Genomic DNA, 24,102 nt, shown 5'->3' with positions numbered 1-24,102 from the left:
TCATGGGAGATAGGAGTTATTATTAGCCCCATCTTACAGATTAGAAAATTTGTATCAAAGGGGTCTCTTGCTTCACATGCCCTCTTCATATCCTATGCTGTTTTGACTGGAACCACGCACCTGACAAAGAGACCTTGCCCACTGCACCTGCATTGCCTGGGTCCACTGAAGAGAAAGAATTCTAGCTTCTTGGTATTTTGAGGGGTGGATGGTGGTGGAGATGGCCGACAGACTGTCATCTCTCTTACAACTCCGACCCAGAAAGGGAAAGATGCTTTGAGCTTAGTCCATGTTTCTTTCTGAGTTCGGGTTCCAGCTCCTCTTTAGTGTCTGGAAAAATTGTTCCACAATTACCGGACTCAGTAATGTCCTGGGGCTCCCTATCACCTCCAGGACCAAATGTAAAATCGACCTGCATAATTTGGTCCCCCCCTACTTCTTTAGGTCTTTTTATCCCATCCCTCTAGATACTCTGACTCAGTGACGCTGACCTCCCGGCTGTTCCTTAAACAGGACACTTCATCCCTCAACTCTGGGTGTTCTCACTGGCCGTCCCCATGTCTGTAATGCGCTTCCTCTTCCACATCCCTGCTAAAATCCCACCTTTCCCAAGAAGACTTTCCCAGCCCCCCACGATACTAGTGTCAGATTCCCTCTGATATTATTGCCAATTTATTCTGTATCTTGTTTGTGCATAGCTTTTGGTATGTTGATCTCTCATTGGGTTGTGACCATTTAGCTGGCAGGGTTGTTGTGAGGATCAAATTAGATAGTATTTAGAAAGTGCTTAGCACATAGTAGGTGCCATATACATGCTCATTATTCCCTTCCTCTTCCTTGAGAGCAGAGACTGCTTTTTTCTTGGGGAGGGGGCAGGAATCTCTGTATCTTCAGCCTTAGCACAGTGGCTGGCATGTGCATAATAAATGCTTGCTGCTTACTTGTTGTTTTTCAGCTTTTCCCACTCAGCCCTACTGGAGTTGACACTGATTCTCTATCATTTTAACTCTATAATTGGAGAGAGAGGTAAGAACATAGAAAGCCCATCTTCAGGGCGTTTAGACCTCCAAAGACACCATTAGGAATAATTCATTGGCAATCATAGACTTATGGCTGGAAGACCCTTTAGAGATCATCAGAAGCCAACCCTCCTGTCCTTACTGTTGCAGATAAAGAAACACACCCTCAGAGATGAAGCGACTTGCCCGTCAAACAGGAAGGAAGTACCAGAGCTGGGAGTTATTGTCCACTTCTGTGAAGGTCCTGCAGCCTCTGGACCAGGCACAGCTGAAAGAATAGAACTATTCTCTGGTGGGAGTGATGACCAGGGACGCTGTCTTGGCTGGCCTTGCCCCGTAGGCTGGGTCATCTCTGCTCAGGCCTTTAACGCATGCTGCACCTGGAGACAGCTTTGGGACGATGAGTTGGACAGCTGAGTGTAGTTTGGACAGGACTTGGGAGAAACTTGAGGCAGGGGGACCAAGCAGCAGGCTACTGCATGAAGAGGGGTCAGACAGGTAGGAAAAGAGCCAGGGAGGGTAACATTTCTTATTCTCTTTTTTAAGGCAATGGGGTTAAGTGACTTGCCCAGGGTCGCACAGCTAGTAAATATTATGTGTCTGAGGCCGGATTTGAACTCAGGTCCTCCTGACTTCAGGACCAGTGCTCTATCCACTGCACCATCTAGCTGCCCCTAAGAGTAACATTTCTAAAAGCCTAAAGGAAGAGAGTATCAAGGAGAAGAGGGTGATCAACAGTGTCACAGGCTGCAGAACAGGACTGGAAAAGGGACATCGGATTGGCCAGTTAAGAGATCACCAGTCACTTTGGAGAGAGCAATTTCAGTTAAATGATGAGGAAGGAAGCCAGACTGGCGAGAGTTAACAGAAGGCAAGTACAGGAAGTGGGGGCACCTATGGTAGGCAGCCTTCTCAGGGGGTTTAGACACCAAAAGAGGAGAGATTGGACAAGAGCTAGCAGGGCTGGGTGGGTTGTGAAGGTTTTTAAGGATGGATGAGACACGCACGCATTTGTAGATGGCAGGAGATGGGGAGAGATTGTCAACTAGTGGAAGAGAGGGGATGGCAGGGGACAACCTGCTGGAGAAGACTGTGCAGGCAGTGGCGTCAGCCTTGGCAAGAAGGGCCACCCTGTGCGGCCAGGGTGACGAGAAGATGGTGATAGAAAGCATCTGAGTGATGACAGAAAAAGAAGGGAGAAGAGGGAGTTCTCATCAATGGTACCATTTTTTTCAGTGACATAAGAAGCCAGGTTCTCATCTGAGGGGAGCTATAATTGGATTGAGGAAGGATGACATGATTGGGAAGAACCTCGATGGTGAGCAAGATGGTGAGTTGATTAGGAAAGTCTGAAAGGATTATCTTGCCAGTAGTGAGGCCCCGTTAAGACTATCTATGTTAGCTAAGTTTGTAGTGGACTCAGCCAGTGTAGTTTTGAGAATTTTCTCTAGCTCTGTTGAGTCTCATTCCTAATGGCCAGGAGCCTTAGCCTGCGAATACCTTGTCTATTTCTAGGAACCTCTTGAGACTCAGTCAAGGCCTCCATGCATGACCTGAGCAAAGGAATTTGCTTTGGGGTATTTGCTCCTTTCATTTTTCTAGATACTAAAATAGAGAGGGGCTGGAATCCAAGCTATCCCTCCAAGACGTGTGTCAACTGCAAATTTAATGAGCATGTGATTTATGTATTTATCCAAAGCACTGACAAAAAATTTAAAACAGCACAGAGTTAAGCACAGATCACAGTCATGCTTCCCTGGAGATCTCTTATCCTGTTGACATTGAACCATTGGCAACTACTTTTTGAGCCTAGCCAACCAATCATTTCTGAGCTTTCATAGTATTTTCATCAATTCCATGTCTCTCCATCTTCTCCACAAGAAGAGTATAACTTTGTCAAAGCTTTGGCTAAAATCTAGATAAACCATCCCCACAGCATTCTCCTGGTCCCCTTGTTTTGTAACCCTGTCCAAAAAAGAAGAAAGGTGAGTCTGGTGTGACCCATTCTTGATGAAACCAGAATGGCTCTCTATAATCATCTCTTCTCTCTCTAGAGGTTCACCAACTATTTCTTTGATGAGCCATTCTAGAGTTTCCCCAGGAATTTAAGGTAGACAGGCTTTGAGACTGTTAGCTTTCCTGGGAATTCTTAGAGTGGAAACCAACTCATCTCTTACCCTCCCACTCAATCCCCAGGAACTGGAAACTCAGAACTTCAGTAAGAATGGGAAGGAGCTGTCCAGATACATCCAGGAATTAGCACTTACCTTCTGACCAGGCACTGGCCATTCAGCCTGGTGAACACCATTACTGTTCCTGCCTACAGGACACTGACTTGCTCTACTGAGACGGACTTCTGTCCCACAGAATGCATAATAAATACAACCCAGAGATGTGTGGTGACCATCAGGGGATGGCTATCCCCTTAGGTCACAACAATGCAACTCTGTAAGGTATTATTATAGAGAATGATAATATTAATACCATCATGCGATCATAGGACCTAGAGAGATGGAAGGAATCTCAAGAGGCTGTCAAACCAACCTCTTCACTTCACAAAAGGAGAGATCAAGACCCCAGATGTGACATGTTTAAGGTCATGCAGTTAGCAGGTGAGATTCACTTCCAGGCTTTCTGACCCTGAATCTACTGCCTCAGCCTTGGTGCCTTACCAACTTCCAGAATGCCCATTTATGTGGCTGCTTAACTGTTTAAACACGGTTTTTCTCCCTTAGTTTCAAAAAGGGGCCATATCTAAAGAGACCATTTAGAGAAAAGGGAAAATGACAGTTTGCTTAGAAAGAAGTCAGTTTCCACAAGGAAAATCCATTTAGATCAGACAAGACAGAGCTGGCAGAAGGAAAGGCCAGTAGCACATACGCAAATGGCCAAGTTCAGTCCCATGAAGAGTACAGTACCTGAGTGTGATGGAAACTGCTGAATGTCTTAACTGTGATCCTAGGCATTCCCCTCCCCCTTTTAATTCTCTGAGAACCAACATCTAGACCAGAAAACCAGTAGCCTGTGAAAGAACAAATGCTTACCTGGAGTCTGCATTCTCTCCCTCATGTGTTTCCAGTGCACACTAGCTTCCTCAGAACTGGCCTGATCGGAGGGGAGAAAAATCCCACGGAGCCCACCAGACTAGCGGTGTCTTTCTGAGGGCCCTAATGTTCCTCCAAAGCTCCTTCCCTCCCCCAGCAGATGAGCAGATTCCACACAAGGTCCCCCTCTTCAGCTCAGGTGCTTGAGAATTCCCCAGTACATAGAGACCGGCCCCTGCTCAGCAGGAAAGTGCTTCTGGGGGTGGAGGGTAGGGTCCAGGGGAGTGGGGAGACTCCAAGGGGATTGTTCTTGTGTATGTACGTGTGTGTGTCTGTGTGTGTGTGTGTGTGTGTGTGTGAGAGAGAGAGAGAGAGAGAGAGAGAGAGAGAGAGAGATAATCCTCTCAAGGTCCACATGCCCCATGTGACTGCCAGCTAGCAGACCCCTCCAGCCTGAGGTACTTTGCTTCCCTCGGGAGTGGCGCTCTGCCCTGGAATTCCCACCAATCGCATCATGCCGCATTACGTGTATTTACGAAAACGAGGTCAACTTTATGGTCCTAGTATTTTGAACTGGGCTGATACCAGCCCCAGTTACTCACATCAACCCCGTGCCTGACCAGAAGGACTTTCGTAAACCTGAACCATCAGGGACCAGTGTGTACAGAGTTACTGACTTTGTGCCCGCTGGCATGGGACTCGTGGGCACAGGGGCAAGGGTTATGGCTTAGTGACAACAACAAGAGAATATGCATGGTCAGGTCCATGACCTCAAACACAGGCCTGCCCAAGAGGTCTCAGAAAGTCTGTGGAGGATGCTACTGTCATTGACTTGCACCCTAGCCATCACTGCCATGTGTTCTCCATGCTCAGCATTCCCTACTACACAAGAATTCCCCCAGGACACTCACAACACAAGGATACACAAAACACGGACACAGAGGGCAAGACTCCCAGATGGCCACACCCCCCAGAGCTTCCTTGTTCCGCTATGAATAGGAGTCTGTGTTGAGGTATGACCACCCATGACCACTCCTGTGTGTGGCCGAGAGAGATTGGAGACAGAGCTCATAGGAACAGACGGGCCCGTCCCCTTCTACTGTGGTCCTAAGACACTGCCATGTTTGAATTTCTCCTGGCGTTCTTGCTCTTGATGAACCCTGACTGGTGCCTACCGATGTAAATTCCAGTCAGGTGACCAAGTCAACAAGCATCCATGAAGCTCATTCTGCGCACCAGACATGGCGCTAAGTACAGAAGACCCAAACAAGGGCATCTCAGGGGCAGAAATAGCACTGGATCCATTATTATGAGAGTTTGGGAAGCATCATGGATTCATGGATGGAGTCATCAGAATTCCACACTGCAAAAAGCCTAATGTCAGAAAGCTCCGAGATGGCAGAGGCTATGAGTTAGAGTCAGAGCAAACACTGGAGGTCATCTGGTCCGCCCCTCCCCATCCCTGACAAACTTCCCTAGCAATTGGTCACCCAGACTCTGCTTGAGTACCTCTACTGACGTACAAACTCTGCTGGCTCATTCCACTTCTGGACAGCTTGAACTGCAAGGGAGGCAGCATGGCATACATAAGGCATGGCATGCTGGGCTTCAAGTTGGAATGACCTGGGTTCAAATCCTGCCACAGACATTTGCTAGCTGGGTGACCTTGGGCAAGTCACTCAGTTTCTTCAACTCTGAAAGGAGGGGGTTGGGCTTGATGGTCAAGAAGGTCCCTTCTAGCTCTAAATCTGGGATCCTATGGGTTCAGATCCTGCCTCTGACACTTACTATCTATGTGCACCTTAATTCTGGAGTCATCCCTTTGTTGACTTATATTGTCTATATCTTGCTTGTGTATAGCTGTTTGCATTCTTTTTTTAAAAATTATTTTATTTTTAATTTATGGAATAAAGTAAACATTTCCATAACATATACATATGGGTATATATATATATATAAAATTATTCTAAACATATTTGTATTTATCATTCTTTCTCTGGATGTAGATGATGCCTTTCTTCATATGTCCTTTATAGCTAATTTGGGTACTTGTAATAGCCAAAATGACTATTTACTCAAAGTTGTACTTAAAACAATATTGCTGTTACTCAATATACAATATTCTCTTGGTTCTGCTCATTTTGCTCTTCATTATTTCATGCAAGTCTTTACATATTTTTCTAAGATCATTAATCATCATTTCATATAGTATAGTAGTATTCCATCACAATCATATACCACAACTTATTCAGCCATTCCCCAATTGGTGGGCATCCTAGCAATTTCTAGTTCTTGCCACCGCAAAGAGAGCTTCTACAAACATACAGGTTCTTTTCCTTTTTCCCTAATCATCTTAGGAAATAAATCTACTAGTGGTATTGTTGGGTCAAAGTTTAATAACTCCTTAAGCATAATTCCAGATTGCTTTCCAAAATGGTTGGATCAGTTCACAATTCCACCAATAATAGATTAGTGTCCCAATTTTTCCACATCCCCTCCAATGTTTGTCACTTTCCCCTTCAATCATTTTAGCCAGTGTGGTAGGTTGATTATAATCCTGAATGAAAAAAAGAAATGGATATTTGATGAACTGAAAGACTTTCAGGTATTTATAACAAAAAGACCAGAACTCAATGGGAAATTCAATATAAAAGATCCAGAAGAAATACAAGGAAAACATTAAAGACTAATTATAAGGCACTCATTAAGGTCAAACTGCTTACTTATTATATATGAAAATGTTACCAGTATTCTTAAAACTGTGAACATTAACTAAGGTAGTTTGAAATAAAGGTTGGGGATGAGTTGTATATGATGGGGTGATTCTAAAAAACAAAACTGAACAGGAAAAGAAAGAAAAGGAGCTATTATTTTATAAAAACAGGGCATGAAAGGAAGAACTAATATAGAGGAAGCAGGTAGGGGTAGAGTGCTGGTAATATTGGAACCTACTGTCCTCTGGGTTGAGGAGGAAACAATGTGTATGTCTAGAGGAGTGTAGAAGTCTACTTGTGGGGAGGTGAGAAATCTGGAGGACAAGGTGAGGGAGGGACTTTTAGAAGGGTGACTAGATTAAGATTTAGGAGGGTAGGGGAAGGAGATAGGTGAGGGACTTTTGAAGAGGTCTGTAGTTTAAGATTAGGAGAGTGGGGGGAAAAGGTAAGGGAGAGACTCTTAGAAGGGTAGGTAAATTAAGGACTTGGAGGGTAAGGAGAGAAGATAAGGTGACAGGGATAGGGTAAAAAGAGAAGCTGAGAAGGAAAATAGTGAGTAAAAATAAAATGGAGAGAAATTCACAAATATTATTTATAACTTTGAATGTGAACAGGATAAGCTGTTTGCATTTTGTCTTCCCCATTAGGATTTGAGTTTCTTGAGAGTAGGGCTTGTGTTGTTTTGTGGGATGGTTTAGCTATTTTTTTGTGTGTCCCTAGCACTTAGCACAATGCCTGGCAAATAGTAGGTGTTTAATAAATGCTTGTTGATTGTTGACTGACTGAGTGATTTCTTAACTTGACAGGAAACTGGGCAAGTCCACAGGGCTCTAAAAATGAGAAGATTGCACTGGATGACCTCTGAGGTTCCTTCCAGCTCTTCCTCTATGAACCTAAAGGTCTTTCCTTTCTTATATTAAGCTGAAATCTTCCTCTTTGCAAGTGCTAGCTAGCAGTCTGTATTCTACCTCTGGGCTCAGACAGAGCAAGTTTATTTTCTGCTCCCCATGAGAGACTTTCATATATTCATAGACATCAATCATGTTCCCCCTAACTCAGGAGTCCTTAATTTGGGTCCTTGGACTCCCAACATAGGTTTCCGAGGGTCTGTGAATTTGGATGGGAAAAAGTGTATTTTTGTTTTCACTCATTTTAAAAATTTTCTTTGCAATCTGATGCATTTTACTTTATGCATTTAAAGACATTACTCTGAGAAGACAGGGTTTAATTGCTGAAGGAGTTCCAGACAGAAAGAAGGTTAGGAACTCCTGCCCTGTCTTCTCTTCTCCAGTCTGGACATCCCCAGCTCCTTCAGTGGAAACCACTGTGGCTGGACTCCCAGTCCCCTGCCCCTCCTGGTCTCCACTGGAGCTCTCCACTTGCCCACAGGCTCCATAAAAGGTGACGCTCATATGGCTCAGATTCTGATCATGCCCATAGCTGGTCTTTAAAGTAAAGGAGTCCCAAGACTGCCTTACCCAAGACTGTATGATCTCTTCTTGTCGTTTAAGGAATAAAAATCATCATTCCAAGCCATGTGGCCAGTACCAGTCCCTGAATCCGCAGGTGACCCAGACATCTCTGGGCATGTCTAGTTTAGGGAAGACTCAGGGGAGCCTGACCTTTGAAGTCTTTGAATGACTTTCCCAAAGGTGGTTTAGACTTGTTTTGTTTGGACAAAGATGGGTTAACTTTGTTTCGTTTGGCTCCAGAAGACATAGAGAGGAACAACAGATAGAATAAGCAAGAGGCAGATGTAGGCTTGGTGTCAGAGGAACTCCTCAAGAATTTGAGCCGTCCAAAAACTGGAATGGGCTGACTTAGCCGGTAGTGAGCTCCCTGTCACTCGGAGGTCTTCAAGTAGAGACTGTATCATTAGAAATGTAAGGGGAACTCTTATTCAGGTCTGAAATGGATTCTGAGACCCCTTCAAACTCTGAGCTGTTGTAACATTATGTGTATTCTCCAAATATCATATTGATCTAAATAGAGGTCCCTTCAACCCCCACCCCCACCCCCTTGAATCTGTGTGAGATCTCCCTTTGTCAGTGTGGATTATAGCACATTGTGTGGAGATTGATTGATTACACACTCTTGGTAACTAACCTCATTAGCTGATTGGCCAAACTGTCTTGCTTGCTGTTTTTCATACACAGCATAGTATGTCCCTCCAACTCTGCCTTGACATATGGCTGGAAGGCTCTTCCTCTTCACTTCAGCCTCCTACCCCCTAACAAATTACCTAGTATTTACCATGCATGTATTATGGATGTTGGTTTCCCAATAAAATGTAAGCTCCTTGAGGGCAGGCACTGACTCAATGTACCTTTTGTCCCTAATGCCCAGCACAGTGCCTCACATTTAGCAGCTAGTTAGTAAATGCTTGTTGATTGATTTAGAAGCCCTGTGATGTCGCCAGAATAACACATGTTAAGTGACTGGCCCAGGGTCGTACAATGTGTGAGATTTAAAAGTAGAATTTGAACTTGGGGTGCCCTGTTCATCCAGCCTACTGTGCTATATTGCTTCTGCTAAACATGACACCGTCAAAATATTGTTATTCTGTAAAGTTTGAAATATTTTTCATTTCAAATGAAGATCTCATTTATAACATCAGGGGTTATCTTTTCATTGCTATACTCTTACTTGGACCCCCATTCTAGGCCATCCTCTGGTTTTGTTCAAGCCAGATTTGGGAGAAGGAGCAGCCAACACGGAGACCAATATGGTAATTCCCTTGTATAGAAGCCAGTCACCACCTGGATGCTTCTCTGAAATGCAACCCTTTGATTGATTCCCAGACTTACGGATTTTGCTGATGTCGTCTGTGCTGGTGTCTTGGGAGACTGGCCTGGCTTCCTCTGGGTCTGCCCGCCTTGAGGGGTGCTCACGGGCTCTCCTGAAGTGCTTGGCTTTTTCCCGGCCAGAGGGAGCTCGCTTCTTGAGTATTTTTCTACCGTAGTTGCTGTGGACCGGCACCCCGATGTAGATGGAATGATAGCCTGCAGAACATGGTGCAGAAGGGGAGGAAATTAGTAAAAGTCCTAGTTTTGGAATGTTACCTGAGAAGAGGCGTATTTCATTCATCGAGTTTGTATGCCCAGTGCCTAGCATATAATGTGCACTTAATTAATGCTTGCAGATTGACTGAAGGATGGATACTGCTTTAATAACCAATAGAACAGAGCATTGGGAGAAGAACCCTTGGGGGGAGCCCCACAGAGGCACTATGGGGGGTGCTGTGGGCCATGTTTCAACATTTTCACCCTTCTCCCACAGTCTAGCCCTACTTAGGTTGTTCTATATCTATTTTCCTTTTTGAAAAAGGTCTTGTTTTGGGGAGTGCTCTGCTTTCAGACCAATGTGGTTAATCTGCCTTACATGATAATCAACTCACTCCCTGTAAGAATCAAACTGCTGATGCCTCTGTGTCCATGAGGACACATCTCCCTCACTGGGAGAAGAAATGCCCATCACAGGCATGGCACCCACCTGCTTTTCTGACAGCAGAATTGTAATGGACCTCTCTTCTAAATGCTGTACTGTGTCAAGACTGAGGACAAACTGCAGAATCACCCAGTCCAATTCATATCGGGGAAGAAAGATCCCCTCAACATCACAACTAAACAGTGCTCAATCAGCCTCTGCTTGAAGGGACTTCATCCCTCCCACAACAGTCCATTCCACTTATGGCTGGCTTTAATTGTCAGCAACATGTTCCTTATGTCAAAACTAAATTTGCCTTTTTGTTCCACACTTTAGGAAGGAATGAGCCAGAGAGTGTTCAAAAGAGTGATAACAAGGGGGAGTGAAGGTCCTTAAGTTCATGACATATGAGGAATGGTTGAAGGAACCAGGCGTGTTTAGCCTGGTTTACCCTGGAGAAGACCCAGAGGCCAGGGTGACCTCCAAGTGAGATTCAAGTATTTGAAGAGTAGTTCATGTGGTAGAGGGACTAGATATGTCTGCTTGGCCCCAGAGGGCATGACCAGGTGCATTGGGCAGATGTTCCAGGGAGGCAGATTTCAGATTGATGTAAACTCTTAACAAATGGAGGTGTCCCAAGGTGGGAAAGGCTTCCTTGGAAGGTGGTGGCCCCCTCAGACAGGAGGTGGATGATCAATTCCTGGGGTTGTCAGAGAAAGGATTATTCTTGGGGTGCACAGTGGACCTCTGGGGTGACCCTTGAAGTCCTTTCCAACCCTGCCATTCTGTGCTCATGAAAATGATGTGATTGTGTGATGAGGGCTTGTGCCAGAGTGGGGGTCATAGGGGTGGAAATCAAAGGATGGATGACAGAGACCCCAAGGAACCAGATGTCTGCCTCTCCATCTGTCTAGTGGGTGTGGGTTAATAATCTAGGGCAGTCACATTTACAGAAAGCTCCAAAGTTTGCAACATCCTCTCTCCATATGATTTCATATGCCCTTGTGGAGGTTGGTACTACAGGGACTGTAATTTCCATTTTGCAGATTCAGAAAATGGGGATCCAAGATAAGTGGCTAGTCATAGGCACACAGCTAGTAAGTGTCAGAAACAGGATTTAAACCCGCATCTTCTTGCTTTTTCCACAGCGCTATGGTTAACAGCAGTAGCTAACATTTACGTAGTCCTTTGAGGTTTTCAAAGCACTTTATAAATGTTCTCATTTTATCCCCATTTTACAGTTGAAGAAACTGAGGCAGACAGAGGTGAGGTGAATTGCCCACACTCACACTGCTGTTATGTTGTTAGTTCTTCATACTCCAAGAGGACCCATGACATCACAATTTTGGGGTCAAGGTACAAGTGTGTCTGACTGTGCTGATCAGACCAATGTGAGCTCAGAAGGCTCTACCACAGGTCAGGCACAAATAGTCCATATGAACATTTGGAATGGAGATGACTCTAAGTCTGTGCCTCTCACATTTCTTTTCAGCTATTGTAATTCTGCTTTGCTCATAGAGCACAGTGCTTTCTTTGATGTGGTCATGCCATTCTGAACAGTCCTGTGCCAATGGGTTGCAATGTCTCACAATCAATACTAAAGTTCTTCAGAGAGACCTTGACAGTGTCCTTGTACTGCCTCTTCAGACCTACATGTGAGCACCTGCCTTGTGTGAGTTCTCTGTAAAACAGTCTTTTAGGTAAATGTATATTTGGCATTTGGATTAGGGGGAGGCAGGATTTGAACTCAGGTCTTCCTGACTCCAGGTCCAATGTTCTTACCACGCCACTGATACTTGCTAAGACAGGAGAAAAATTATCTTGCTTTTTTTGTTTAAGCTTTTTTTCTACATTCAGTTCTCTTGCCTACCTCATTGCTTCTACATAATGCTCCTTAGCACAGGGGTTCTTAATATTTGACTTAGATTTTGGGGCATGTGTGGTCTTGATGGGGGTAAAAATGACATCTTTGTTTCAGTAGAATTGGCTTTGTAATTGATGTATTTTATTTGTTCTGTGAGTGCCCTGAGAGCAGGGGCTTCATTTCCCCTTCTTTGTATCTCTAGCGCTCTGCACAGTTAATAACCAGAAGAGAGGGAATCCCAACTGCGGTCTCCTGACCTCCAATTACTTATCTTTCCTTTTTAACACTGGGTCCCCTCAGAGATGCTGTGTCTAGGGGCAGGTGTCCCAGGCTCCCAGGGCTAAGAGAATTACAGTCAGTGATTCCAACCTCACACTGGTGAGTGGACCTTACCTTCTTGTTTCTTACTTCTCCCTCTGGAGTCAGTGTTTTTTCTCTTGTCCACCCCAACCTCCTTCTCTTTCTCCATCATGTCTGGAAACTGGGAAAGCTTGGAGGCACAACATTGGTGTGTCAGCAACAAGTAGAATAAAAGAGAGAAAAGAATTGAAAATAGATTAAACACTGTAGCCTCTCAGCCCCAGAAACAGGAATATTTTTAAATGTGGTAAAAGTGGGTCACATTTTTTGAAATAAACGGTTTTGTGAGATCCTAAATGTCAAACTGGAAGGGACCTCAGAATCCATCTAGTACAACCCCTTCATTTTGTAGATGAGAAAACTGAGGCACAGAGAAGTAAATGGAATTGTCTAAGGCTAAACAGGTAGGAAGAATCAGAAACAGAATGTGAACCAGGATTCTGACTCCCAAGTCAGGCTCTCTCCACTCTACCACTTCTTCTCTAAAAGTTGTGTATAAATTCTACAATTATGCACTCAACTGTACACACAGTCTATGCAGAGGGGGTGGAAAGTTATCTCCAAGGGAAGGCTGTCTTCTTTAGTTTCTTTGATTATCCGTCCCTCACAACACAAGGCTCTCTGGGCACAGAGCTTGCCAGCTGTAATCAGGGTATCTCTTGGCATGCTCTGGTTGTGTCTGAACAGGGCTGTGTAGACTTTTAGGAAGCCTACAAATGAGTCCTCTAATGACTTCACCTATAGTGCCTGTCCTTCACACTCCATCTACTCATTCAGGCTGGATCGTAACTCATGATGGCAGGGAATCGATGCTTTGCCAAGGTCACCCTGGGAGAGGTTGGAGAGAAGTGGGCTTGGACAGCTCAAAGAATTTGCTGCCCTACTGACAGGCAGGAAGAATGAGAATAATATTATTTGTACTTCCTTAGCCTTGACCCCTTTATCCTTGGATTATTAGGACAGTCTCTAGCCTATGGTCTCTCTTCCCCATGAATTCATTTTGAATGCTTCCACTGACTTAATAATGACAAAAATAACAGTAATTCAAGCCAATGTACCATTCTCCTCACAACCAATGCTGTGATATAGTAGTAGTATTATCATTCTCATTTTACAGATGAAGGACCAGGCTCAGAGAGACTTGTGATTGGACCAAAACTGGTTAGCAGCAGAGCTAAGATTCAAACCCAGATTCTTTTATTCCAAACCCAGTGCTCTTTCCTGACATTAGGGTATCAGAGGGAGGTGATGCTCTATTCCCTTTTGCACACTTGGGTGTCTATTCTCCTCAGTAGACTAAACTCTCACAGTCTGTGGTTGTGGATGGACTATGCAAAAAGTAGATGCTTTAATAAATATTTGTTTAAACACCAGGTGGCGCTGCTGCTCCCAACCGGTTCTATTCACCATGAAAACCGGGTGCTGGGATGTTTCAGGCTGGCTGCTTGGGTTATGGGGTCCACCCTGCGAAGTACCAAACTCTTCATGGTCCCTAGGGAACTGGGGCTTCTTTCCCCTAGGTCCTCCTCTTTAACTGGTAGGCAGACTCAGATCTTAATCTAAGGGGTGTGGTCAGTGAAGGTTTACTTATCCAGTCAGAAGCCTTTTGGTGCTTATGATCTTAACCTAAAAGTAGAGTTAACTTTGTCCAGTCTGACACACTTAGGGCTCCATCTCTAAACGAATGAATGGATGAATGAATGAAGCGTGCAAAGCACTGTGCTAAGCACAGGGGATATAAAGAGAAATATCCCATGGAGAAAACCCTGCGCCTTCCCTGGATCAGCTATCATTTTATGCAACTCCATCATGTGAAAACACAGACACAACATACTAAAAGCCAGCCAGCCTAGCATCCAAATAAATATGCGTAATCGCATAAAATTCTACTCATAGCCATAAGAAAAATCACAACAATAAAATTAAAAACAAATATGACCTTGTGGACAGAGTGTTGGACCTGGAGTCAGGAAATCCTGAATTCAAATCTAGCCTCTGCCACTTAATAGCGGTATGACTCTGAACAAGTCATTTAACTCCTCTATGCCTCAGCTGCCTCATCTGTAAAATGGAGACAATATTGCCCCTAGCAACCTGCTAGGGTTGATATGAAGACCAGATGTGACAATACTGGTGAACGTTTTGTAAATGTTAAAGCACTACCTAAATACTAAGGATTAATCCAGTTGTTGTTGTTATATGCTATTATCTTATCCACTAGAGCTCTGAGTACACAGCTTCTCCCAGACTTAGCCTATAGTCTTCCTCTGAACCCAGGAGCTGGAGGAAAAACAGTTTCGATGGCCTCTGCTCAGTCTCCTGTCTCCTCCTGGCCTCCTGAAAGGTCAGTGCCTTGGCCAAAGGAGCCCAGTATTGCAAGGGAGAAGAGGAGCTGCCTTGTTTCTCCTTACTCACCGCCTTGCTTTCTTTCTGCCTCTCTCCCTCCTGTTCTTGAGCAGCCCTGGAGAGCCACAGGCTCACAGGAGCCAGAGCTGGAAGGGATCTTAGAGGTTTCTGGGTCTAATCTATTTTTTTTTTTTTACAGATGATGAGACTGAGGCCAAGAGAAGTTATATAATTTGCTCAGGATCAGAAAAGTAGAAAGTGATCACGTGGGATTTAAACCTGGGTGTTGCTGACTCCAGGTCTGGTGCTTTGTCCAATGCATTAAGTTCCTCTTAGGCCTTCCACCTTTGCTCTTCCAACCCTCCTCTTCCTCCCTCAGCCTATTCTCTTCATATGGTGGGCCTCCCTCTGGAGGGAGCCTGGTCCCAACCTGCCTTTCCCACCTTGTTCTATATTACCTCCCCTCCCATGTCTGAGGTCCAGCCACATTGCTGTGATTGTCCCTCACACATGACATTCCGTGACACTGTGGTTAAAATCCAGCCTCAGACACTTACTAGCTTTGTGACACCCGGTAAATCACTTAACCTCTCTGTGCCTCATTTTCCTCAATTGTAAAATGGAGATAATAATAACACCTTCAAAACTCCCCTCAGGCCCTTCCTCCTATGTGAAGTCATCCCTGGTGTCCCCAGCCTCCATCATCTTATACTGATTTTGTAACCACTATATAAGTGTACACTGTCTCCTCAGGAAGAATAAAAATTCCTCAAGGGCAGGGACTGTTTAATTTTTGTCTCTGCGCCCACAGGTCCTAAGCACTGCAGATACTTAGGAAATGCCTTTTGGTCCATTAACAGTTGTGGAATTAAGTAGAAGATTCCCCGGAGCTCACACTCAGCCCAGAGGGCAGGTTGTGCTCTGAATCCATGCTGCCACAAACCAGCTCTTAAACAATCCCACCTGCCCTGGGGTATAAATCCCTCTTTTCCTCTCTGATAATATAGCCGGCACACATGTCCTCAGCTCTGTGATGCTGGCAAGCACTGGACTGACATGATTTCCATTTGAGCCTCATAAGATCCCTGGGTGATAGGTGCTATTATTATCCCCATTTTACAGATGAGGAAACTGAAGTCAAGAGATTAAGTGTTTACCTAAGGTGGCACAGATGTGGGATTCAAACACAGATCCTCCTCACTTCCAAGTCCAGTGCACTACCCCCACACTGCCTATTTCTTTTTCTGGCTGGGGGAGAGTGTTGGGGAATGAAACCAAAGTCTGGAATGGTTCATGGGGATTCAGTTTCACTGATCTCACAGCCCTCAGCCGCAGCCTGCGTCTGAAACTGTGGTGAGACCAGAAGACTGAAGCCTGGGCTGGAAACTCCTGGAAAGAGGCAAAGCATGCCCCTGTAGAGCCAGGAGACAATTCAGAATGTGAGGCCAATCATCAGACTCTCCTTCGGCTTGTTTGCTCTGAGAAGGATGCTCGGGGTATGTGACCCACCAGCTCGGGAGAGAAAGGGCCACGAAGTTTGAAGTGAGGCTGTGAAGTTGCCAAGGCAACAGTAGCTATTAGAGACATCGGCTCCAGGAAGGACGTTGGAGGACACAGCCTGGGGGGCACGATCACTTGGTAATTTGCCTAGTCAGTGGTGGCTATACCCACTCTCACTTCTCTAGCTCCCAAAGGTTTATGAAGATCTTTCCCAGAAGTGACCCACTGAGGCAGATGCTGCCAGTTTAATTATTATTTCTATTTTACAAGTGAGAAAATTGGTGCTGGGGATGGGGATGAGGACAAGATTTGTCCATGGTCACCTTGCTGGGAATGGGACAGCAGGGATTGGTCCACAGCATCTCTGATGCCTGAGCCTGTGCTATGTAATAACTCCTTTAAGTAGTCAGACTACATACAGCTGGGAGGCTGGGTCCAATGGAGAGGCCACTCTTGAGGAAGGATGCTTATAAGATGTGGACTGTCCAGAGGAATGGTCAAGGGCCTGAGTCCATGCTAAATGAAGACTGAGTCAAGGGGCTGAGAGCATTTAGCCTGGAGACCCAGGGGGAAACGGCAGATACGTTTAAGAACTTGAGGACTTGTGGGAAAGAGAAGTTCCATTTGTTCTGCTTGGCTCCAGGAAGCAGAACCAGGACGAATGGGTGGGAGCTGAAAGGACAAAGATTTAGGTTTTATATCAGGAAAAAAATCCCTAACAGTCAGAGTCATCCCAAAGAGAAGTGGGTTGTGGGGATCTGGGGGAGAGGAAGCAGGGCATGCTGGACTTGGAGCCAGAAAGAACTGAAATCAAATCCTCTCTCAGACAATTAATAGCTGTGTGACCCTGGGCAAGTCACTTAACCCCTATCTACTTCAGTTTCCTCATGTGTAAAATGGGGATAATAGTATGGTACCTACCTTGAAGGGTTCTTGTGAGCATCTAGTGAGATGGCACACATGAAAAATGCTTGGCAAATCTTGAAGCGTTATATCAACACTAGCTATTATTCTATGGTAATTGCTAATTTGTGTGGGCTCCCCCTCCTCCAAGGTCTTCAGGAACTGGCTGGATGAGCACTTGGAGGAGATGCCTTTCCTGGTACCACTTAGAGCAGATGGCATCCGAGGTCCCTTCCAACTTGGAAAGTGGGCTGATCTGTTCCCCAGCAGCCACATTCCTTGGGACCTTACATGGAGAGGAGTGGTCTGTGAAACTCATTTTCCCCCAACACCCATTGGGAACCCCTTAATATTTCAGATCAAATGATAATAATAACATTCAGGTAGCATTTTACAGTTTGCAAAGCGCTTTAGAAATATTATCTCATTTTATCTTTTCAACAAACCCTGGGAAGCAGATAATAGCATCTGCTTATTATTTCCACGTAATAAATGAAGAAATCGAGGCAGCAGAGGTTAAATGACTTGCCCAGAGTCATACAGCTAGGAAGTTTTGAGGCCAGATTTAGAATCTGGTCTTTCTGAGTTCAGGTCTGCTGCTCTAACCACTGTGCAACTGAGCTGCCTCCTAGCAGAAGATATGTGACTGTATCTATGAATCAAGACATTTTGGAAGGTTTCTGAGGGAAGATGCACATGCACAGAGCACGCAGGTTTCTTTTCCAGGTGACAGCTCCCCAAGCCTTTCTTCTCTGGACAAACCCCACTTCACTGTTCCCAAGAAACCCTCTCGTTGCATGGACTTGATGTTCTTCCCTGTGCTGATTGGCCTCCTGTGGTCACTCTCTAGGACATCAAAATGTGGTGCCCAGAAATGACCAGGAAACTCCAGGTGGGGACTGATGAGGGCACACACAGGCTGTGGGATTCCTGTGCTGTGCTCTGGGCCACACTCTTGGCTCTGGTACATCTTGTCACTCAAAGAGTCCAAAGCAGCCAGAGGCCCATGGGCAGCTATGGGCATTTGTGTGTGCCCGTGACCTTCCATGCCAGCTCTCTGCCCTTTGCTGACATTCTCATGCTATATCAACGAGACTTAGCTGTCAGAGATGAGAACCTCCAAAGGGGTGGACGTCCTTTCAGCTCAGACATTCTATACTCTAAGGCAGAGGTTCTTACCACACAAATAAAACACTATCACCCTATCACACAAAGTAAATGCTTGTTGACTGACTGACTGACTGACTCACACCCCTGCAGCGGTCAGTGGGTAGATTTAGGGCAACGGGGAGCTCCATCTTCCCAACCAAATTGATAGGCTTCCCTCTTGTTCTTAAATCTACCACTGATCACTCCGGGGTTCTGACAGAAAACAGAGGATTGGTGCGAGAGTCAGTTGGTCAACCAACATTAACTTTGGGTGATAGCAGGGATTCCTACTCTTCTCATCCAGGGCTCCATTAGCCAAAGAAAATGAATCTGTTGGTAACTTCTGTTGAGGAAGGCTAGTTAAATAAAGTCAAACAAGTGAAAACCCAGCCCTAAAGAATTGGCTTTTGTGATAAAACACTGGGGCAAACCAGTCAAATGTTGACTGGTTGGCAATGTTGCTGTTGATTCATCTTCTTGAAGAACAAACCAGTTACATCGAAGGAACAGGACTGCCAGCCCAGGAACAATGAATCCACAGCCTCCTCTTTGTGTCTCCTCCCCCTTCCCTGTCCCAGAGGCCCTGGGGGAGCCTCTCTCTGGGGCCTCCTTTCCTCAGTTATCTTCCCCAAGGGCTTTCTCTTTGCTCTTCCCTCTTCCCAGCTGTACCTAATTCCCTCATCCCAAACTTTCTCTGCCTTCTGTTGTGGAAATTACCTCATTTAAGAACTCATTGTGGTAAGAGGAGATTTGGACTGTCCATTTGAATGTGTTAATACATATAAATGAAATAAAACAATTCAAATTTATAAACCTGAACAAAGGCACTTGGTGCATGTTGAACATCAAATATTTGTTTTTCATGTTCTTCAAAAAGTTATAGCTGAGATTATTCAAATGAATGGATCTCCAGCCCTTAAAAAGTTGCTGACTCACTGTCCTATTTTGACAGTGGATAGACAGATGGGATTTGAGAGTCAGATCTGAATTCAAATCCTACCTCAGACACTTAATAGCTGTGTGACCCAGGTTAAATTACTTCACCAGTCCTAGAACAAGTGGCCATCCTTTGGCTCTGGGCATTTTCTCTGGCTCATCTGCCGTTCCTGGAATGCTCTTCCTCCTGAACTGTGCCTCCTGTCTTCCCTATCTTCCAAACCTGCTAAAATCCCACCTTTGATAGGAAGCCTTTCCCAATTCCTCATAATTCTCCTACTTTCTCTCTGTTCATTGCTTCCTATTTATCCCATATATAGCTTTTCTGTACATATTTGCTTGCTTATTGTCTCTCCCATTAGATTGTGAGCACCTCAAGGTCAGGGACTGTTTTCTGCCTTTCTTTGAATCTCTAGCACTGCCTGGCCAGCAGTAGGCACTTAATATTGATTGACTGACCTCTCTCAGTCTTAGTTTCTTCATCTCTAAAATGGCAATAGAAATAGCACTTAGCTTCCATAAACCATAAAGCATTGTATCAGCACTATCCTCCTCCTCCTCCTCCTCCTCTCATTTTCATCCTCATCAGGGATGGAAAGGGGGTTTCCCTTTGTGGTGAGCCAGTGTGAGACCATTGGGGGGATAACTGAAGGCACTAACCATACTTTCAAAGGAACATCAGGTAGTTCAATCTTCCTTTCTCTGAGCACTGCAGAGGAGGAAGTTACCCAGAACATCTGCATTAGGCAGCTAAAGTCTGGTTCTACGTCCTCAGGGACAAACCTTCCAGGTCTGCAAGAAAACCTCTACAGACGGCCTAGAGGGAGCAGGGTCTGCACCATTCCTTATCTGGCTCTTTCCACCTCTTCCCATCCCTTCTTTTTTCTTTTCAGTCAGTAAATATTTATTTAATGCCTACCATGTCCCAGACACTGTGCTAAGTGCTGGAGATGCAAAGAAAGGCAAAAGACAGTTTCTGCCCTCAGGGAGCACACAGTCTAATAGGAGACACAACATGCAAACAACTTATGTACTAAAGTAAGTTGGAGATAATTTCCAAGGGAAGGCACTAGAATTGAGAAGGATCAGGAAGAGCTTCCTGTAGAAGGAGTGATCCCAGCTGAGACTTGAAGGAAGCCAGGGGTAGAGATAAAGAGGGAGAGCATTCCAGGCACGGGGGATGGCCAGAGAAAATGCCCTGAGTTAGGAGATGGAGTGTTTTGCACAAGGAACAGCAAGGAGGCGACTGTCCCTGATGGAGACTGGTGACGTGCATCACTGCATATAATGTGAGACTTTATTGCTATGTTGGTTAATTTTACTGGACTGCTTTGTTTACTTCATTTTTGTTCTTTGTTTTAACAAATGGCCTTCTGGGTAGGGAACATCCCTTCTTTTTTAGCCAGCTGCCTCAGGTGAGTATGGAATTGGGGCTCCATCTCCTACCTCCATGCATTTCCACAGGGTGAAGCCCCTGCCTGGAATGCCCTCCCTCTTCATCTCAGGCTTCTCACAATCTTCATCTGCCTTTAAAGCTCCGCTGAAGATCCCGCACCCCCCCCCGCCCCGAACCCTCCCTTGTCTCTCTTGCTGTGCACTAGTTCATGCTGGGCTGCTTCTCCTTTCTCAATATCTATTTATTTATCTGTGTAAATGTTGTCCTTGAAGGCATGGGTTGTTTGGTTTTCCTCTCTGTATGGCTGGTAGCTCAGGCGCAGGGCCCTGCACACAGTAGGCCCTTAATAAATGCTTAATGAATTTGTACCTATAAATCAACTAGAATTTATTAAGCACTTACCATATGCCAGGCACTGTGCCAAGCATTGGGAATACAAAGAAAGGCAAAAACCTCGAGCTCACAGAGTTCACCCCCTAACAGGGGAGATGACAGCGAATTCCCTAGAAGTAAAAAGGGGCTAGCCAGATCCAGCCTTTGCTGCCACATCTCACCATCTTGCCTACCTGACAGACCATCCCTCAGGCCAGCAATGAAAGGGAAGTGTCTTCAAGCTGGGGACTAAGAGACCGGGAAGACAACAGGAGATTTACCCCAAGAAACCCAAAATAGCCCTTTAAGGCAGAGAGGGCCTCATTTTTCTTTCCACTTTACTGACAAGGGCCATTCTTTTAGTGCCTGGTGTGTGCAGAGAATGGGGCCAGGTAGACAAAAAGCACAAAATGCGGATTCTTGCCCTCAGGAAGACTACAGGGGAGTGTATAGCCATACTTAAAGAGAGAAAGGCCTGAGTCCAAGTCTGGCTCCAGACATTTACTAGCCCTGTGACTCCAAGAGCAAATCACCAGGCTTTCTGAGCCTCAGTCCTCATCCATAAAATAAGGATAATAATAGCCCCTATCTCCAAGGGTTGCTGTGAATATCAAAGGAGATAATATATGTGAAGTACCTTGCAAATCTTAAATTCTTTGGAAATGAGGAAAATTCTGCTTGTGGGTCCCATGCAAAGAAGTAAAAACAAAGAATCTTCTATTTCATTAAGAGGAAAGCCTGTGTAAGACAGTAGCCTGCTTGTAGTCCCCTTTCCCCCTTCACTCCTCTCCCCGGAACATAATGAATATAATATAATATAATATAATATAATATAATATAATATAATATAATATAATATAATATAATATAATATATAATATAATATAATATATATAATAATAATAATATAATATAATATAATATATATATATATAATATTAATATAATATAATATAATATAATATAATATAATATAATATAATATAACATAACACAACATAACATGATATAATATGATATAACATGATATGATATGATATGATATGATATGATGTGATGTGATGTGATGTGATATGATATGATATGATATTATGTGATGTGATATGATATGATATGATATAATATAATATGATATGATATATGATATGATATGACATGACATGATATAACATGACATAACATAACATAACACAATATAACACAATATAACACAATATAACATAATATAACATAATATAATATAATATAATATAATATAATATAATATAATATAATATAATATGATATGATATGATATGATATGATATGATATGATATGATATAATATGATATAATATAATATAACATGACATAACATAATAGAAATAGCTGAAAAAGACCTTAGAACATAGTATGTAATAGTTGGGAAGAACCCTAGAACGTACAACATTGAACTTCAGGGCTGGGAGAGACCTTCCAGACCCAGAACTTAAAGTGTAAGATCTGGGACACCAGCCAGTCAGAGAGCTGTGCATCCTCACGGACTTGGAGTGAGGAAGACCTGAGCTTGAATCTTACCCTGAGAAAATCATTCGATCTCTCTGAGCTTCAATTTTCTCAGCTCCAAGATGAGGTATATTACAATAATGTCCCAGGGATGTTTTGAGGACCAAGTGGAGGACCATTGGTAAAGCACTTTGAAGACTTTAAGCTGCTCTACAAATGTCAGTATCATATACAAATGTCAATTGTTATTGATTTTATTGGCCCCTCATTGGACATCTTTAAGCAGCTAAGCTATTACTACCAACTTAGACAGCATCTTGCAGAGGAGAAACTGAGGCCCTTTGCAGAGGAAATATTTACCCAAATGTACCCAGCTGGTAGCCCAGCGCCCGACTCTTGTGTTCCAGGCACTTCTACTGACTTGGGGTCTGAAGGGGAAAGTGATGAAAAGCCCCTAAGCTCCCGGTCCCCCGTTAGGCTCCTGGCACTGTTCCAGAACTCCCTGAGCCATTCAAGTCTGCCATCCATTTGGTTTAAAGAGCCACGGAAGCCAGCTGGTCCTAGCCAGCCCTGGTCTGGTAGACAAGTCAGTCGTTCTGCTGCCACTTGAGTCAGCCAGGGCAGAGCTCATCCCCTGGGCTCTCTGTTCCCAGCCCAGACTGCTTGCCTGGAGACTTGTGGCCAGCAAGGTTTCTAAAGGCTTAGGCTGGGTACTTACCTCCAACTTCTCAAAGTCGTAGAGCAGATTTCTAGGAGAGCAGTGGGTTCCTGGGGAGATACCCCAAAGCCTTTGCTGTGTCCTCACTCAGGGCAAAGTCAGTGGCTGCACAGTCTCTGGCTGTGCCTGCTTGCCTTGGGGCAGAAGGGATGGATGTGGGGAGTTTAGCTCTAGTGTCTGCTGTGATTGGGTGGTCAGGGTAGGATAGGGAAGGGGGAGGGGGAGGAAGAGAAGAGGAGGAAGGCAAGCTCCAGCCTGGGAGGGAGGAGGCTGCCTGCTCCCAGAGGGAGGGGAGGAGAGGAGCCCAGTGGACCACATTGCATCTTCTGGGCAAGGCCAAGCATCTTAGCTGTGGCAGCTTCTTCAAGGCTGATGTTGGGTGGATCTTAGAACTGCTACCTTGTTTTGTAAAATGTTTTTGTTTCCACACTTGTTTCAGATCATTCTCTCTGCCCCCACCCCACCTCCCCAATCCTTAACATGGCTGTCCTTGAGCATCCCTACATCGGCCTAAGGAAAAAATGCTTTTTGGTTCTGGGCTCCAGAAGAGGGAGGCCCGAGATGACAGAAACAGAGATTCTTAGAGCTGACAAGGGTGGGCAGGGAGATGTGCAGTAGTCTGTGGGAGAGGGGGCTGGCCTTACAATCCAGCAAGCCTGGGCTCTGATACCTCTTTAGCTGTGGGACTCAAGGCCAGTCTCCTACAGCTCTGAGCCTTAGGTTTCTGTATCTGGAAAATGGGGAAGATAATATCCATACCCCCCAACATCATGCAGGGATGGAGGAGGGGTGAGTGTTTTATTTCAGTCAAACTGACCTTTGAACTGCTCTGTTCACAATCCCATCTCCTGCCCCTGTGCCTTCTCATTA

The 24,102-nt window shown here is 44.8% G+C and overlaps 1 protein-coding gene across 1 annotated transcript in view; it reads right to left on the bottom strand.

Moving 5' to 3' along the window:
* SLC4A5 (solute carrier family 4 member 5) overlaps positions 1-23,545 on the bottom strand; it is a 118,881-nt gene extending 95,336 nt beyond the window's left edge. The window contains exons 1-3 of the mRNA XM_078149225.1: positions 23,233-23,545; positions 12,461-12,557; positions 9,585-9,779 (exon numbers count right to left, since the gene is read on the bottom strand). Of these exons, the coding sequence (XP_078005351.1) occupies positions 9,585-9,779; positions 12,461-12,539 (274 nt within the window). The 5' untranslated portion in view covers positions 12,540-12,557; positions 23,233-23,545. The remainder of the gene's footprint in view (positions 1-9,584; positions 9,780-12,460; positions 12,558-23,232) is intronic.
* Positions 23,546-24,102: the final 557 nt, after the last annotated feature.

The sequence above is a fragment of the Phascolarctos cinereus genome, unplaced genomic scaffold (assembly GCF_003287225.1).
Source record: "Phascolarctos cinereus isolate Bilbo 61053 unplaced genomic scaffold, phaCin_HiC Scaffold_2;HRSCAF=192, whole genome shotgun sequence".
NCBI classification, from domain to species: domain Eukaryota; kingdom Metazoa; phylum Chordata; class Mammalia; order Diprotodontia; family Phascolarctidae; genus Phascolarctos; species Phascolarctos cinereus.
Note: the sequence above shows the minus strand (reverse complement) of the source record. Positions and strands in the feature narration are given on the sequence as shown.